A 17616-nucleotide genomic window follows, 5' to 3' on the forward strand; every position below is an offset into this window, starting at 1 on the left:
TGGAAACACCTGGAATCCTTGTCGCCTCAGGTGAGAAGCTACCACTGCCATGCATTTGGTAAACACCGGGGGCAGTGGTGAGACCAAAGGGCAGGGCCCTGAACTGAAAATGACTGGTTCCCAGCCTGAAGCGGAGGAATCTTCTGGAGCGCCTGTTCATTTTATGTGATAGTACGCATCCGAAGGTCTATAGAGCACATCCAGTTTCCTTTGCCCAAAAGGGGAAGGATGGATTGCAGCGTGACCATCCGAAATCTTGTTTTCTTGACTGATTTGTTCAAGACACTGAGATCCAATATCGGTCTCCAGTCCCCTGTTTTCTTTGGAACTAAAAAGAACCTTGAGTAGATTCCGGATCCTTGTTGGTCTGCTGGCACTGGCTGAATTGCTCTTTTTGCAAGCAGTTTTGAAATTTCCAAAGCTGCTAGATCCCTTTGAGCGGTGGAACATCTGGAAGGGATTTTTGACTGATTTGGAAAACGAAGAAAGGGGATAGAATAGCCTTCGAAATGATGGACTGTACCCATTTGTCTTGAGTCAGGGATAGCCAGGCTTCTGGGTACAGTGACAATCTTCCCCGACTGCCTCCGAAGATGGGCAGTCGGGCAACACCTCAGGGATGCTGAAAGGGCTTGTCAGGAAGGCTTCCCGATTGCCCTGGTTCTGCGGACCCCCTGCCCCTAGGGCGTCTACCATTGTTATTCCCACCTCTGCCTTTGGTAGGAAAACGACTCTGTGCGCCAGGCTAAGTCCCTTGAGATTGTTTACGGAACCACATCTTTCCACCCTTCTGGCCTTTGGGGTAAGGCCTGGAAGGAGTCGAAAACGGACTCGACGGCAGAAAGGGTCTTGCCATCAGTCTCACACCTAGTCAGGGTTTCTTTCACTTGAGGACCAAAGAGAGATGATCCATCAAATGGGGAGTTCGTGAAAGACGCCTTGAAAGGGTCCGCAAAATTGCATAGCCGCATCCAGGCGTGCCTACGTAAGGCCACCCCTGTCCCTCGGCTCTGCTCGCTCCATCAGCCGCGTAAGAAAGGAGGCATGGAGGAGTTGGATATGGAATTAGGGTAGCCAGCTGCGTGTTCATCTTGTCTTGGAAACCCGCAGCTGTAGGATCCTTTAACATTTCACTCGCTTCCTTGATCAAGTCCCTTTGAAGACGAGTAAAATGGCACAGGTAGTTCAGCTTAACGCATGGTAAATGTCGCTGAGGAGAACATCCGCTTGCACCTATCCATGGACCTAGATTCCTTGTTAGGTGGATGGACAGGTACTGAAGGATCAGCTAGTTCCTTCTTTGTGGCAGCAGCTACCACCATAGCATCCACAGAAACTCCTTTTGTTAGAAATTGTTTGTCTGCTGGAGCTGTTATGAACTTAGAAGGTCTCCTGGGAGTGGGGTCCACTGAATCAGGAGCCGCCCATGCCTTCTTAGCAACCACCTGCATGAGGGGGTCAAGGGGGACACCCAGGAGGTGGAAGGACGAGAGCCAAACGCCTCAAGATACACAGATTCGTCCTCCGAAGGGTTGAGGGCTGGCCAATTTCCCTCTGTTTCAGGATCTCCAGAATGTCTGCAAATGAGACATCTTCAGAAGGGGAACGGGGAACCCTCAGAATCATCCAAATCTGTGTCTGACGTGATGGACTCAGGTGAGTCAATGTGTTTCCTCTTACACTTCCTCTTCCGAGGGGCTCTTCTGCCAAATCAGGAGAGGCCTCGAAGAGGATGAAATCCCCACAGGGGCTCCTGAGGAGCTGGCTCTCTGTGGTTCGGGATGAGGGAGTGAGTCGACTTACCCTGAGGTACCATAGAGGGAGGGGCGGACGGAGCCGACTGTGGAGTAGAGCCAGGCTCTAACACACTCGCATGACCTCGAATGCACCCCTGTCAGGCAGAGCCAGAGGTCCCCGCCCGAGGAGCTAAGAACCCCTCGGCACCGACAGTGATGGCTCGAGGCCGATGTCGGAGCCGAACTCACCAGCCAAGCCCCGAGAGGGAGAGGGGGGGTCGGACAAGGGTCCGATGCCACTCACCCCCTCGGAGCCGACGAGGGAAGTCCGGCGCCGAGATTCTTCCAAAGAAGAAAACGGAGCCGACGACGGAGCCGAAGACAATTGTATCGGCTCCGACGTAATCACAGTCTCGGTTCCGACACGACCCGGCTCCGAACTCAAGAGAGTCGATAAGAAACGGAAATTTTTTTTTGGGTAGGGAAAAAAAGTTTTCTAACCTACACTAACTAAGTAAAAATATTAAATTAAAGGGGTTTTTAAAGACTAATTTTCACAAGAAAATAGTACTCACCAGGAACCGGTAGAAACAACCAACCTCGAAGCTGTAGCGGCAAACGAGATCTGAGGTAACTCTCGCCTAGCATTGTGGGATATAAGGGGAGCCTCGAGCCGGTGGAACCAACTCTCGAGCTTTTAGAGTGGCCGAGTCGGAGCCGAGGTCGTTTCCGAACCCATCCAGCAAGAATGAAGGCGAGATAGACAACTTAACATCTCCTTTTCTGGGGGTGCTGATAAGAATTTATTTGGGCGAGCAGGCACCGGTTCCACAGAGTCTGGATGCTCCCACGCCCTTCGACAGATCAAATCTAGGAGCTCGTCGAAGGGCGGAGACACCCAGGAGGCAGAGGGCTGAGCCCCGAAGGCCTTGAGGAACACCGACTCGTCAGCGGAAGGGGGTTTGGAGTGCCAGCTGCCTCGTTGTTTGAGGGCTTCCAAGATGTCTGCAAAGGAGACATCTGAGGACGACTTAGGGGACCCCTCCGCATCATCAAGATCGGTGTCCGAAGTGAGAGACTCATCGGGGGAGTCTACGTGCTTCCTCTTGCACAGTCTTTTCCTTGGGGGTTCCTCAGAAGAAGCTTCAGAGGGACCTCCAGGAGGGGGGGAACCCCCACTGGTGGTGACCTCAGGCCCCGGGGCTCCGCTGTCTAGCGACAGGAGGACTACCAAAGACCCAGTCTCCGTGTGTAGGGAAGGTGCCGGTGAGACCATGGAGGTAGCCAAAGAAGATTTGGCCAAAGCACTCCTCATGGCCCTGAAGGCCGGACCGCCAGAGTCCTGGGAAGGTCCAACCCCCGTGGCCACAACAGTAGACGGTACCCCCGCAGCCGACGCACCGAGAGGAAGGCTCGGAACCGAAAACATCGGTCCCGAAGTGTCCCCCCCAGGGCCGACGGAAGAGGTCCGTGTACCGAACTCAGACTCGAGAGCCGGGGTTGGAGTACGGGTCGGGGCCGACCCGAAAACCTCCATCGGCTCCACCAGCACCGGCTCCAACGGTGCCGAGGCTGTTGGAGGAGGAACCGGAACTACAGGGTGGGCCATCGGCTCCGAAGCCGAATGGGCTGGAGCCGAAACTAATTTCTGGAATACAGGAGACTGAAACAGTCTTAGGAGCACCCTGTCGATGTCCGAATCCGACATCTTGGAAGATCGGGAGGAGACCGACCGGGTCCGAACCGACTTCTCCATCGGCTCCGAAGGACTGGGGGACCGGCTCCGAATAGACTCGACCAGTATCTGTGCCGAGGGAGATTCCATAACAATTTCCCTCGGTGCCGAGGAGGGCTTCGCCAAGGGAAGAGTCTGAGCCGGCAACCCTCATCGGCTCCAAAATCAGTGGAGCCGATGAAGGTGAAGCGCCTCTCGAAGCCCCAGCCATCGGCTCCGAAACCAGAGGAGTCGAGACTGGAGGCATCAAGGCAGACCGTTCCGCCCTCGGCTCCGAAGTCCGTGGAGCCGATGGAGAAGCCTGCCTAGATTTCTTAGTGGTCGGTTCGGACGGGCTGGTCGGAGCAGACGCTTTCTTTTTCTTAGCTGGAGAGGAAGAGGAAGATAAGGCCTCCTTGAAGGAGGGTTTGATAAGCCCTTTTAAGATCAATTTATTCTTCCTCTCTTGGAGGACCCTTGAGAAAAAAGCGTGACACACACTGCAAGACTCCTGAAGGTGTTTGGCGCCTAAACAGTACACGCATAAGGAGTGATCATCGGTGATGGACATTTTATAGTTGCATCTCGTGCACTTCTTAAATCCTGAGGGTCTATGCTCCTTAGACATAATGCCTGTAGAATACTCAGTTTATCAGAGGAAAAACACAAAGTATGTCACTTTAGTAAAAGATTTAAACAACAATAAAAAAACTTTTTTTTTTTAAACTAGAGTCGAAAGCCCAAAAAAAATTACAAATACAACTACAATACACCAAAAAAGGAGGGCCAAGAACCCTCTAACTCAAACAGGTACTTGACCTCTCCACAAAATAAGAAGACTCACTAAAGAAATAGGGGAAGGCCCCTCTAACTTAAACGGAAACCTTTCCCTGTTCAATCACACAAAATTACCACAAAAAATACTCAAAAACACACTTATACACAACGACAGCTGTTAAAACAGCTTTTGGGTAAAGATTAAGGAATTTCCTGACAGAAAAACTTTCAGAAAAAAAGCACTTAGCTCAGCCAAGTTCGAGACCACGTCCTAGCTTGTAAGCGGCAAATGAGATCTGGGGAAGTAGTGGTGGTGCATCCTGAGATATAGAATAGCTCAGCCAATGAGAGGCTTCGCTCTATAGCATAGCGTGCCGAGTCGGAGCCGAGGATCGGCTCCGAACCCATCAGTACAGAATGTAGGCGAGATAGGATCACATAACATCCTTTGTTTAAAGAACCAAAAGACACCACCCAAGTATAAAGAAAACAAGAAATTTGGAAAGGGAACAGGGTGAGGGATACTGAACTAGACAAAATACGGACAACACAGATCTATTGTTCTGTTAAGTATATAACTTTCATATCCGATGTTGTCCAATTTCATCATGTTCAACTGTTAGGACAGAATCACAAGCTATCTTTCCTTGGGCAGCCTCAAGGGAAGACGTTCCTGAGCACCACAAAGCCAAAGGATGAACAAGATCTGGACTGTACGTCCAACTTATAACGAGACACAAGGGTGGGTACCACTGACTAGTTTGCAGCTGCACAAATCTCATCAATAGGCAGACTTTTCTGAAAAGATGAAGACGCTGACAACGATTTCTTGGCAGTCTGCTTTTTGAGTTGGGGAACATTTAGCTTTTTGTGGACATAAGAAATGCAGTCAGCCAACAATTCAGAAAGAGTAAACTCTGATGCATCTTTACCCATTCTCACTTTAGAGGAGGACACAATGTAGGTCTGTGTCTGACTTTCTGAAATCCTTAGTGCAATGAAGATAAAATCTCAACTGTCTATGCACAAGTAATAGGTGAAAAATACAGCCACCTTTGTTTGAATATATTAGGCAAAAGACTGGAAGATTGATAGACTAGTGTAAATTAGATTCAGATGCCACCTTAAGAATGAAGGTTGGGTTTGGACTCAGAAAAAACATGTCTTTGTAAAAAACTAAGCAAGGAAGCTTGCATGAAAGCGCTTGTAACGCAGATATTCATTTGGCTGAAGTGATTGCTACCAAGAATGTCTTCCAAGACAAAAACTTCAAATCCGCTATGGCTGCTCATTCAAAGGGAAAGCAAGTTAAAGCTTGCAACATGAAGGTAATGTCCCAAGGAGGAGCAGAGTCTCGAACTGGGGGTCTAAGTAGAAAAGTGCCCCTAAGAAAGGCTTTGGAAACCTTAAGAGCAGCAACAAGAGATACGACTTTGACCAACATGAAAATCTGAAATTGCCACTAGCTGAACTTTGATCATGGAGAAACTAGAACCATTCTCAAAAAGCTCTGATAAGAAATATAGTATCATCATCAGAGGTGCTGAAAAGGGTTCTATCCTTTTTTTGGAGGCCCAAATACAGAACCTTTTCCCACTTGCTTAAATATACCTTACTTGTGCTAGACTTTTGTTAAGCTCTGAGGATGTGAACCACATGCTTTAAATATCAGGCATCTCAAACCACTGTCAGAACTAGAAAAACCATGTGGCTAGTCTGATCACAGAGAGGTCCGACAGAGGATACCTGGACAGGTGAGAAGATTTGGCCTGTACACCAGTGCCAGGGAAGACAAAGCAGATGAGGCCACTGGGAAGGACCAGAAGGGGGCAATGAGGACTACCTTTGATCTACATTGCCTTGCTTTCTGGATAAGCTTTGAAATTAGAGGTAAAGTTGGGAAGGCAGAATAGACCAAGGGCCCTACTGTGGAAAAGAGCACCCCTTGGTGACAGACCCTTTTTGGAAGCGAAGTGCTGCATTTGTAAATCAAGAGGAGAAGCAAATAGGTCACAGCAGGGATGGCCTCAGTGGCTAAAAAGGTCTTCTGCCACAGTCTGATTGAAGGACCACTCGTGTGGGAGCAGAATTTTCCTGCTCATCCTGTTTGCTAGCACACTGGATCTCCCCGGGATATATGCTACCAGAAAGTGGTGAGAAAATACCCATTGCTAAACCCTCACTGGGTCCCTCCCAGTTTTTTAAATACCAAACTACCAACATTGCTGTCTGTGTGCACTGCTATCACACCTGGGAGAGAGGACTGGAAAGCCTGCAATGCATAAAGAACTATCCGTACCTCCAGAACATTGATGTGTGTGTTGACATCTGATGAAGTCCATGCACCTTGAACATTCTCCCTTTCTTTAATTTCCTCCCCACCCTAAAAGGGAAGAGTCAGTGGTTACTATGGCAGCTAGAGAGGGCAGAGAAAAAAGGATGACCTTGAAGGACCTGCGGAGAGGAGACTGACCCACTGAATGTGTATTCTGTAGATAGGGGTTAGGCTTATCAGTGCCTTCACTGAATGGTAACTTTGTGACTACTAGAATGCTACTGTCCACCGGAGAACCCTCATGCAAAAACAAGCAAATGGCATCAAGGTTATGGTGGAGACCATAAGACCAAACAATTTCAAAACCAGATGTGCTGGTGGAGTGGCAAGGGATATCACCCACTGTACTATCTGCAAAAGAAGTAGGGTTCTCTGAAGAGGTAAGGAAGCAACTTGTTCTACTGTATTCAGGTGGCATCCGATGAACTTGATAGACTGGACCAGAAGCAGCTGGCTTCAGCTGATGTTTACTGTGATGCCAGGCAATAAAGCAACTGGAGTAGAAAGCCCTTCTGTGAACCAAGAGGTCAATGGTTGGTGCAGTGACGAGCCAATCATCTAGGAAGGGGAACACCAAACATCATTTCAGCCTGAGAAAGTCTACAACTACTGCAATGCACTTGGTGAACACCTAGGGAGCTGTGGAGTGACCTAAGTGGTAAGCTCTAAACTGAAAATGATTGGCTCCCAGTCTGAAATGAAAAAAAATCTCCTGGACCACTTGTTTATCTTGATATAATAAGCATCCAGGAGATCTATTGAGCATATCCATACGTCCCTTAGCTAGAAGTGGCAGAATGGACTGAACCACAACCATCCAAATTTCATCTTTTTTACAAACCGATTTAAATGACTGAGGTCCAGAATGGGCCTTAGGTCCCTGGTTTTATTTGGAACTAAAAAGAACGTCAAATAGATGCTGGATCCTAACTAGTCTGGTGGGACCTGCTGGATGGCTGCTGCAAATTCCAACTGATAGGGTGGTACTTGAGCAATCCTTTTTCTCTTTGAGGGGCTTTGCAGAAGGGAATTGCGCATCCTCTGCAAATTATCCTCGGCACCCATTTGTCTAAGGTGATGGCCTGCCAGGTTGGAAGGTGCAAGGATAAGCACCTCCGACTGCCTCCAAAGTGTGGCAGTCAAGCAACCTCTCATGGGCGCTGGAAGGGTTTCCTCTGAGAACGGACTCTAGAGGTCCCATAAGTAAAGTACAGTTTTGTACCTACCATAAATGTAGATGTCCGAGAGGAATGCATCTGCAGTCCTTACAAATGGGTTGTCCTGTCGTCAGGCAGCCCTTCGGTCGGCCGGATTCCAAAGTCTGGGTCCGGCTTCGGCTGGTGTCGCACTTCACCCGACCTCATTGCGGCAGTTTTCGGGTATAAAGGCATCAGCCGACGCCATTTTCCTCAGTGTTTCTTGCCCCAGATGCCAGGTGCCCTCTTGGTAGGCTAAATTTGGATAAATGCCAAAGTTTCCAAATAATAGAGAGCAAACACACAAAATAAACATGTATGTACATATATACAAACAAATACACCATAATAGATCCCCCCCAAGCTAGCTGAAGATTGGTAAGTACCCTAGGAGTACCTCAGAGGGGAAGGAGGGAGAGTAATCCTGACTGCAGATGCATTCCTCTCGGACATCTACATTTATGGTAGGTACAAAACTGTACTATGTCCTTCAAGGATGCATCTGCAGTCCTTACAAATGGGTAGAATACCATAGCTAAACTAGGGAGGAGGAAATGAGAATAGATTATGGTGTAGTCAGGATCCCTTGCAAAACAGCAGTGGCAAAGCCAGCACGGGATCTAGAGTATAGAGGTAAGTTATAATGCTTGGCAAATGTATGCACGGAGGTCCAAGTAGCAGCCTCTATAATGTCCTTGGTAGCCACTCCTCGTAAGAAAGCTGTGGTAGTGGCTGTGGCCCTTGTGGAGTGAGGCCTGATGTTCTCTGGAGTTTTCTTTCCATGGTAGGAGTAACAAAATCTAATGCAATTTCCTATCCATTTGGAGATTGTCTGTTTAGAAATTGGTTTTCCTTCTTTTCCTGTTGCATAAGCTACCAGAAGCTGGTCAGTTCTTCTATTGTTTTTTGTCCTGTCCAGGTAGTAGCGTAATTGCCTGTGTACATCCAAGGTATGTAAAAGCTTTTCTCCCCTGTTCTGTGGATTGGGGAAGAATGTAGGAAGGTGGATAGCCTGATTTAAAGAGACTCTGGATACCACCTTAGGCATAAATGTAGGATTTGTTCTCATGGACACTATCTTGATGGAAGATCAGGAATGGTTGTACTGCCATTAATGCTTGTAGTTCAGAGACCCTTCTTGCTGAAGTTATTGCCAGTAGGAAGGCAGTCTTCCAGGATAAGTATTGCAAGTCTGCTGTAGCTGCTGGCTCGAAAGGGGGCAGAGTCAGTTTTTCTAGCACAAAGTTAAAGTCCCATGCTGGCAATGGAGGTTTCCTGGGAGGTTTTACATTTTTGATTCCCCTCAGAAACTGTCTGAGCAGAGGATGCGAGAAGACAGGAGGATCTAAGCTGTATTGTGCCGAAATAGCTGATGCATGTATCTTGATGGAGGAATAGGACAGGCCTGTGTGGTAGAGCTCAGCCAAGTATTCCACGATGTTGGCTATGTTCACCAGTGTCACATCTTGCTCCTTTGCAGCGCTCCAGGTGAGATATCTTTTCCATTTTGCTGCATAATTCTTTCTTGTAGAAGGTCTACGAACCTCCAGGATTATGTCCTTAACCCTTTGGGATAAATTTGTGCTAATTTGTGTCATGTAATGTTCCAGGCAGTTAGTTGCAGAGTTTTTAGGCTGGGATGCAGAATGTTGTAGTTGTTCTGTCTCAGCAGTAATGGGATCAGTGGTAGTTTCCATATTTGTTCCCCGGACATGCTCCTCGGAAGTGGATACCAACGTTGCCTTGGCCAGTCTGGGGCTATCAGAATGATCCTCGGACGTTCCTCTTTGATCTTGAGAAGCACTTTGTGCATCAAAGGAAGTGGTGGGAATGCGTATGCTGTCATGCTTTTCCAACTGAAGGATAGGGAGTCCACCTTCCAAGCAAGTGGGTGGTAAGTCCTTGTGCAGAATTTCTTCAACTGGTGATTGTATGGGGATGCAAACAAGTCTATTTGTGGCAATCCCCATTTTCCTGTGATGGCTTTGAAGATGTCCGGATGCAGCATCCATTCGTGGGCATCTGTCATAGTTCTGCTTAATATGTCTGCTAGAATGTTTTCCTTCCCTGGAACATAGATAGCCTGTAACTGTAGGTTGTAACTGAGAGCCACATCCCACAGATCTAGTGCCAGCCGGCATAGGGGGTATGAGTGTGTGCCTCCCTGTTTGTTGATGTACCACATAACTGTGGTGTTGTTTGTCCTTATCAACAGCTGGCCTTCGTGGAGAAGACGTCTGAATGCCTGGATTGCCAATTTTACTGCCATCATTTCTTTTAGATTTATGTGCAGATGCAGTTGGTCTTGAGTCCATAGGCCTTGAATGCACTTGTCCATCATGTGTGCCCCCCAACCGAGGTCTGAGGCATCTGTCGTGATAGTTTGTCTTGGATGACTTTTGCTGAAGGGCAGTCCTGTGTTTGATTGACAGGCCTGTGCCCACCATAAGAACTCTTGTTTCAGGCATGGAATCATTGGAATTTTGGTTTCCAGGCTGTGCTTGTGCTGAGACCACAAATTCTTTAGGTACCACTGTAGCTTTCTCATATGAAGCCTGGCATGAGGGACCAGGATTATGCAGGATGCCATGAAGCCTAGAGCTTGTAACACTTTTCTTGCAGTTAGATGGCTCTGCTTTGTTAATGCCAAAAAGTAGAGAGGAAGTTGTTCTTTCTTTTCTGCAGTTAGAAATGCCATTTGTTTGGATGTGTCCAGTTCTGCACCCAGAAAGGTTATTATTTGGGATGGAATCAGCCTTGACTTTTTTGAATTGACTGTGTATCCCAGGGCTTGAAGCAGGTAGAAGACTCTTTGTAAGTCTTCTGTTAATTTGTTTTTGTTGTCCGCTTGTATCAGGCAGTCGTCCAGGTAGGGATAGATTTGAATCCCCTTAAGTCTGCAATGAGCGATTACTGATGCCAGGCATTCCGTGAACACTCTGGGCGCAGTAGATAAGCCAAAGGGCAATGCTGAGAATTGATAATGCTCTGATCCTGCAAGAAATCTGAGGTATCTTCTGCAAATTGGTCTTATGGGGACGTGCAGGTATGCCTCCTTGAGATCTAGAGTTACCAGCCAAGACTCCTTGCCCAGCATGGGAAGAAGCTACTGTAGAGTCAGCATTTTGAATTTTGGAACAATGAGGAATGTGTTTAGAGCGGACAGATCTAGAATAGGCCTCCATTTGTTTTCTTTTCTTGGTACCAGGAAGAGCCTGGAGTAAAATCCCTTCCCTTGCTCCATAGATGGTACCTTTTCCACAGCTCTCATTCTTAATAACTGAGATATTTGTTTTAGAGCTTCTGCCCTTTGAGAAGGTGGTAGGTTTGGCATTCCTCTCTTTCCTGGTAGAGTATGGAAATGGAACCTGTAACCCTGGTCTATAGTTTGCAAAATCCATTTTTCTCTTGTAATGCAGTGCCAGTTTCTTGAAAATAATGTTAGCTTTCCGCCTAAGGGTGCTTCTAGTTGTTCCCTGGTAGGCGGTGTCACCGCCAAGCCACTGTGATTGAGTTGTTGTAGTGGTGGTGGCTGTGTCCGTGCCTCGTTGGTTGTTACCCTGCCACTGGCGACCCCTGTAGGCACCTCTGGTTTGGTTTCTGCCTCTAGAGCGCCTATTCCTGCCTCTTTGTGCCTTAGAGGACTCCGGAAAGAACCAATTCTTGGAGGGCCAATTCCCGCTAAACCTTGGAGGTTGAACTTGTAAGAAATCTTTTACGGTTTGCACAGATTTTGCTTTCTCTTCCATCTTTGAGAACCTGTTGTGCGGGGGCACCAAATAAATTGACCTTGTCCATAGGTGCATCCAAAAGCTTAGATTTAATATGGTCTGGTAATGCCTGTTCTTTCAACCATGCATGTCTCCTGATAACTGTGCCCGTCATGGCTGATCTAAAGGAAGCCTCCAGTGCATCATAGCCACATTTTAAAGAATGGTTACTAACCTGCTGAATGTTATGTAACATTTCTTGAACATACTTTTTATCTAAAGATTCTTCAGAGGACAGCTTTTTAGTCAACTGGTCAAGCATAAACTCTTGATATTGAATCATATGGAATTGGCAATTCAAAGCTCTAGCTGACAAAGAAGCAGAGGTGTAAACTTTTTTACCCCATCTCTCTAAGGACCTGGAATCCCTTTCAGAGGGGAGGGGGTTTTTAGAAGAAGTAGCTGCTACAGCTTTAGGGCCCTGGGAGATAGTCTCTGGATTTGCAAAGGGGCCTTATATAAGTGGTGATGAGTGTCCGGGACCCTGTAGTACCTATCTGGTTTAGCAGGAGCCGGAGGTAAAGTATCAGGAGAAGTGCAAGATCATTAAATGCATCATCAACAACAGATAGAACTGGAGGGATAGCTAAAGGCATATGCTGTGGTAAGTGTAGAAAGGTCCAAAGCCTTTTTCTTGAGTCTGAGAAATCTTGGCCCTGCCACTGGAATTGTTCCCTCATAGCATGCAAGGTTTCCCCAAAGGAAAATTCCTCAGGAGGAGAGGCTGAAGGGATGGACTCCTCAGCATCGGAATCTTCGTAAGGAGAATAAGAAGCCTCAGGAGGGTCAGAATGTTCTGAATCATCAGAAGAATCATCTGTGGCTACTGGCTCAGGGGGCTCTGCTCTAGGCCTCTTTTCTGGAGGAGGGAGAGAGGCCCTGTCTGGATGAGGCTGGGATCCACGGATTAAAGTAATGAGATCCTGTGCCAAAGAAAGCATATGGGAGCTGGTGCTGGGCCTGTGAGAGGGGGGCTTGGCAGGCACTGGCTTGGAAGTTTTGGCTGCTTTAGCCCTGGCAAAGGCCTTAATAGACATAGCTGGAGGAGGCCTAGCAGCTCCACGTGCAGGAGTAGAAATATCTAGTGGAATGGTGTCTGATAAATCCTGTGAAATCGCAACAGAAGGCTGGATTTCAGAAGCCGTTTCTACCAGAATGGAAGAGGCCTCGGTAGAAGGCAAGTTGTCGGCTGAAGAAAGAACCGCTTGCTCGGTTTCGGCCGAAACCGAGACACTCGCGGATTGCTTGGTCGTGGTTTCAGCCGAAACCGCGGACCGCGAGTGTCGGTCCTTTTCTTTGCGTTTCTTAGTTATTTGTGTAGTCGGAGGATCCGACGGCATAATGTAGGCAAAATCGGAGCCGAAAATCTGTTCAGCAAAGTCCGAGCGACGTCTCAGCGTCCGCCGGTTAAAAGAAGCACAGGCTAGACAAGCTGCTACGTCGTGGTCTGGGCCTAAACAATGTATACAATAGGAGTGGAAATCTTTATGAGGTATTTGTTTCCCACAAGATAAACAGTTATTAACTTTCTCTGACATCGGCTGAGGCAAGAAAGAGTCCCCAACGGGGTACTTAGCTTTATAGAAGTCTTCGAAGTAGTATTCGGTAGAAGTAATCTCTGGATCTGACCGACCGGCACTTGCGAACAGCTTCTGCTTCGGGCGCCACGTGGCAAGAAAGACTGAGGATAATGGCGTCGGCTGATGCCTTTATACCCGAAAACTGCCGCAATGAGGTCGGGTGAAGTGCGACACCAGCCGAAGCCGGACCCATACTTTGGAATCCGGCCGACCGAAGGGCTGCCTGACGACAGGACAACCCATTTGTAAGGACTGCAGATGCATCCTTGAAGGACATCTTGACAGATATGGATTTCTCCTGGGGGAAGGAAGGCATACATTTTCTTCATGTCCAGTCTGCATCCTAGAAACACCAGATCCTGTGTAGGAACCATGGGTGATTTTTTTTTTTGTAGTTTATAGTAAAACCCAGATCTGTCATAAGATGGAGAGTGAACTGAAGATGTTGAAGAAGAATCTCTGAGGAAACAGCATGGATCACAAGGTTGTCTAGGCAGGGGAAAATCTGAATTCCTTGAGTGCAGGAGAAAGTTACTACAGGAGCTAGGTACTTTGTGAACACACTTTGGGCTGTGGAAAAACCAAAAGATACAGCAGTAAACTGAAAATGTGAGAAGCCAGAGAAAAAAACTGAGACATCTCCTACAAAAGGGATGAGTGGGAATGTGTAGGTAAGCGTCGTTCAGATCTAACAACACTGAGAAAGCCTGTGGAAGGATGAAAGGTAGGAAAGTCTGAAGACAAAGCATTCAGAAAGATGATATATTCAAGCCAGTGTTCAGGACGGATAAGTCTGGGTCTCCACTGCCCTTTTCTTGGGACTAGAAAAATCCAGGAATAAAACCCTTTTCCCATGAATTATTTTGGGACTTTCTCAATGGAACCCTGATTCAAGATGTCTTGAATAATGGAAGTCAGACAGGAGTTTTGTTTTTTAGGAGGCAGTGCATGCCTCTCAGAGGAGGAATGATTTCCCAAGATATGGCACAGTCGTCCCTGATGGAGAGGACCCACTTGTCTGAGTTAAGAGCTTCCCACCTGGCCAGGGAGAGCGACATCCTTTGAGAAAGATGGATAGTGGAGCTGGAGACGGAGGGGTTAAGTCATAGGTTTTTGCCTCCAAAGTATGGCCTCCCAGCTGGAGGTTCCCTTTGACATTTTTCTGGATATCTTTTCAAGGGGGCCTTCCTTAGTTTCTGTACTGTCCTAGAGTCTCGTCTAATGAAAGAGATAAACTTAGCTGGGCATTTCTTACAGTATCTAGGTAATGAGGACAGTAGGCTCTGTCTGCGGTCTTTAATGATCTTACCTTGTCTTGGAGAGTTTTGAACAGACTGGCTGCCTGAGGGCCAAACAGCAAGTCTTTGTCCACGGGCAAATCTAGAATATTTTTATTTAAAATCCTCAGGTATATGCTGACTGTGACGCCATAAATATCTGTGGATAAATGATCCAGTCACAGTTGCCCTAGAAGGAGCATCCACGTCATCGTAACTGAACTAAATGCTGCATTTGGCAATCTGAGTGGCCTGCAAACATAAGCTCTGCATTTGAAGCTTAGAGTCTGCTGTAGAAGGATCCAAGATGACTGTTTTAGGAGATAAGAACAGAGACCAAATACTTTGTCATTTGAGTCTGTTAATTAGCTGCCCTAAAGGCAAGGGTAGCAGAGATGTAAACTTCTTCCTCTATCGATCCATAGCTCTATTATCTTTATCAGTAGGTAGGACAGGGTCTGTATTATATATTCGAACGTTTAAAGGTTCGGATCACTAAAGATCGAACTTTAGTGATCGAACTTTTAAATGTTCGAATATATTAAAAAAGCTTATTTAAAAAAAAAAAAAAAAAAAGTATAGGGTCCCCTGCATCACCCACACACCCAGTTACTTAAATATACCAACTCCGAGATCGCACTTCAGTGTGCTACAGTGGAAATGGAAAATTTCCCAAGTAGCGGGGGTACAGGGGGGCTTGCCCCCCTGTTTACACCCTTTAGTTTTTCTTTTTTTTTTTTTTTAATATATTCAAACATTCGAAAGTTTGATCACTAAAGTTCGATCTTTAGTGATACGAACTTTAAGCTTTGAAATATATATATATATGTATATATGTATATATATATATATGTATATGTATATATATATATATATATATATATATATATATACATATACATATATATATATATATATATACATATATATATATATATACACGTATATAGATATATATATATATATATATATATATATCTATATATATATATATATATAAATATATACATATATACACATATATATATATATATATATATATATATATGTATATATATATATATATATATATATATATATATATATATATATATATATATATATATATATATATATATATATATATATATATATATATATATATATATATATATATATATATATATACGTATATATATATATATATATATATATATATATATATATATATATATATGTATATATATATATATATATGTATATATATATATATATATATATATATATATATATATAGAGAGAGAGAGAGAGACCTAGTAGGACATTAGTACTAAGCAAAAGCTTGGAGGGCTTATCTGAAAAAGACATACTGCAAAAGGGTCTGCCCACAGGGTTCTTGCATAGATATTTAAGGAAATCAGGGATCTGGTGGTTGAGAGTCAAGTGCAGAAGAGATGGACTGAATGGCGTCCTGGTCCTGGAAAGCCTCAAGGACAGGTGGGACTGGACAAGGGAGAAGGTGTATCCCTTTCCAGTGGGCAATACCTCTTCTGAATATTAGAGATCTGTATGGATAGCTGAAGTGTTTCAACATGTTCTGTACAGTCTCTCAAAATGAAGCCTCCTCTATAGTGGAATCAGGTGAGAAGGAGGCCTCTTCACTGGAAGAGATTTGCCCTGCAGAATGAAGCTAAGAGGAATAGTTCAGAGAATGGTCAAAGTCATAATCCTGCTCCTCATCAGAAGAGAAAATCAGGGTAGGTTTAAGTAAAGTAGCCTGTGGTCGTGAAAACCCGAAGGAGGGAAGCTTCAAAGATATAACCATTTGTACTGACATGAATCAGACAGAGAACTGAAATTAGTGTAAACTAAGGTCAGTTTTATCTAGTTCATGCAGTAGCAGATAGCAAACTGGCATTAGGCAAAACTACCTCAAAGTAGGGTGACCTCATCTGCTGGAGAAATCAAGCTACATGAAAAAGGGATGGCAAGCAGGAAAAGTCCATGTCAAAAGTACTTTAACAACTCTCCCACAAATTAAAATAAGTTGATACAGGTACACAAGATCAAAGAATGACATAGCTTTGACTCTAAAAACATAGTGCATCACAAGACATTAAAACAGCAGTAATTAGTGTTCAAAAAAAAAAAAGTGGTTACCTTCTGGAGTCCCAGTGCTAGCATCTGGTGTGCTGCTGGAAATACCAAGAGTCTCCTTGTTGCAGCAGCCCTCTTTACTGCTAGAATCTGGTATATTTATGGCAGGAGAAGTGGGCAGTTTTGGCATAGGAGTGGTTTTGCCCAAGTTACAAACAGTAAATGGACTCCAGCGAGGGGCAAATGTTACACCTTCTTCCTCCAGCTGTTGCAGATAATACTCAATTATCTCTTTCCCCTTTACAAGCAGAAACAAAAAAACAGTAGTAATAGTACTGCTACTAATAATGCATTAGGAAAGCAAACACTTCTTTGACCTCCCATCCCTTACATATCCTGCAGCCAAACTTTACATAACTACACAGTTTTTGGAACTCCTGCGCACAGGTCTTAATGGAAAACTCATAACAGGCTCCAATAAATTTGTTGTGAAAGCACTAGTTCCTATCCATGAATGTAATTTAAACACACACAGATCCCGTCTGCTTTATACAAAGTCAAAGTTTATTCTACATAACTGCACAACCTAGCCTCAAAAATCTGCTCCTCTAGTCTTGACAAGAGGTAACAAAAAAAACAAAGTGCTAATATACCCCAAGGAATAGTACAGCTGTTCAGATAACTTACCAAATCTGTACATCAATGTTGTACCAAGTCTTGTGCTTTCTGCCTTGCAGAGGTCTGTAGCTGGCCCAAATACTAGAAGCCCCTTCACCAGCCCCCAGCCATAGGGTGCCCTTGCTGACCAATGTCAAGACATCAATGGCATAAAGAATTATCAGCCGATACCAAATTCAGGGCTTTCTTGTCAGAGGTACCAAACTCCAAATGACCAGCAGACAGAACAGGGACTGCTGCAGAGACCCTACTGACAGCAAATGGCATGCTGGAGAAAAAAAGGTGTGTGGGTGGTGATAGGTGGGTACCTATCCCAAGCTCAGGGCAGAATAATATAGGGGTAGGCAGGAGGGCAAGAATACTGTAACATTGATCTACTTTAACATCTCTAAGCTATCTGCACAACTTCACTATGTTCATCATAGTCAGTGTTCTAGTACTAAGTTCTGGTAGGACTCTCAAAGCTATGTTACTGGA

The 17616-nt window shown here is 45.4% G+C and overlaps 1 protein-coding gene across 1 annotated transcript in view; it reads right to left on the bottom strand.

Moving 5' to 3' along the window:
• Window positions 1–17616, bottom strand: part of SEC14L1 (SEC14 like lipid binding 1) — a 1962612-nt gene that overhangs the window by 1521049 nt on the left and 423947 nt on the right. The window contains exon 7 of the mRNA XM_044089037.1: window positions 16525–16759. Coding sequence (XP_043944972.1) covers window positions 16525–16759 — 235 coding nt within the window. The remainder of the gene's footprint in view (window positions 1–16524; window positions 16760–17616) is intronic.

This window comes from Protopterus annectens, chromosome 12.part0 (assembly GCF_019279795.1).
Source record: "Protopterus annectens isolate FY-2018-M chromosome 12.part0, PAN1.0, whole genome shotgun sequence".
Taxonomy (NCBI): Eukaryota; Metazoa; Chordata; order Ceratodontiformes; family Protopteridae; genus Protopterus; species Protopterus annectens.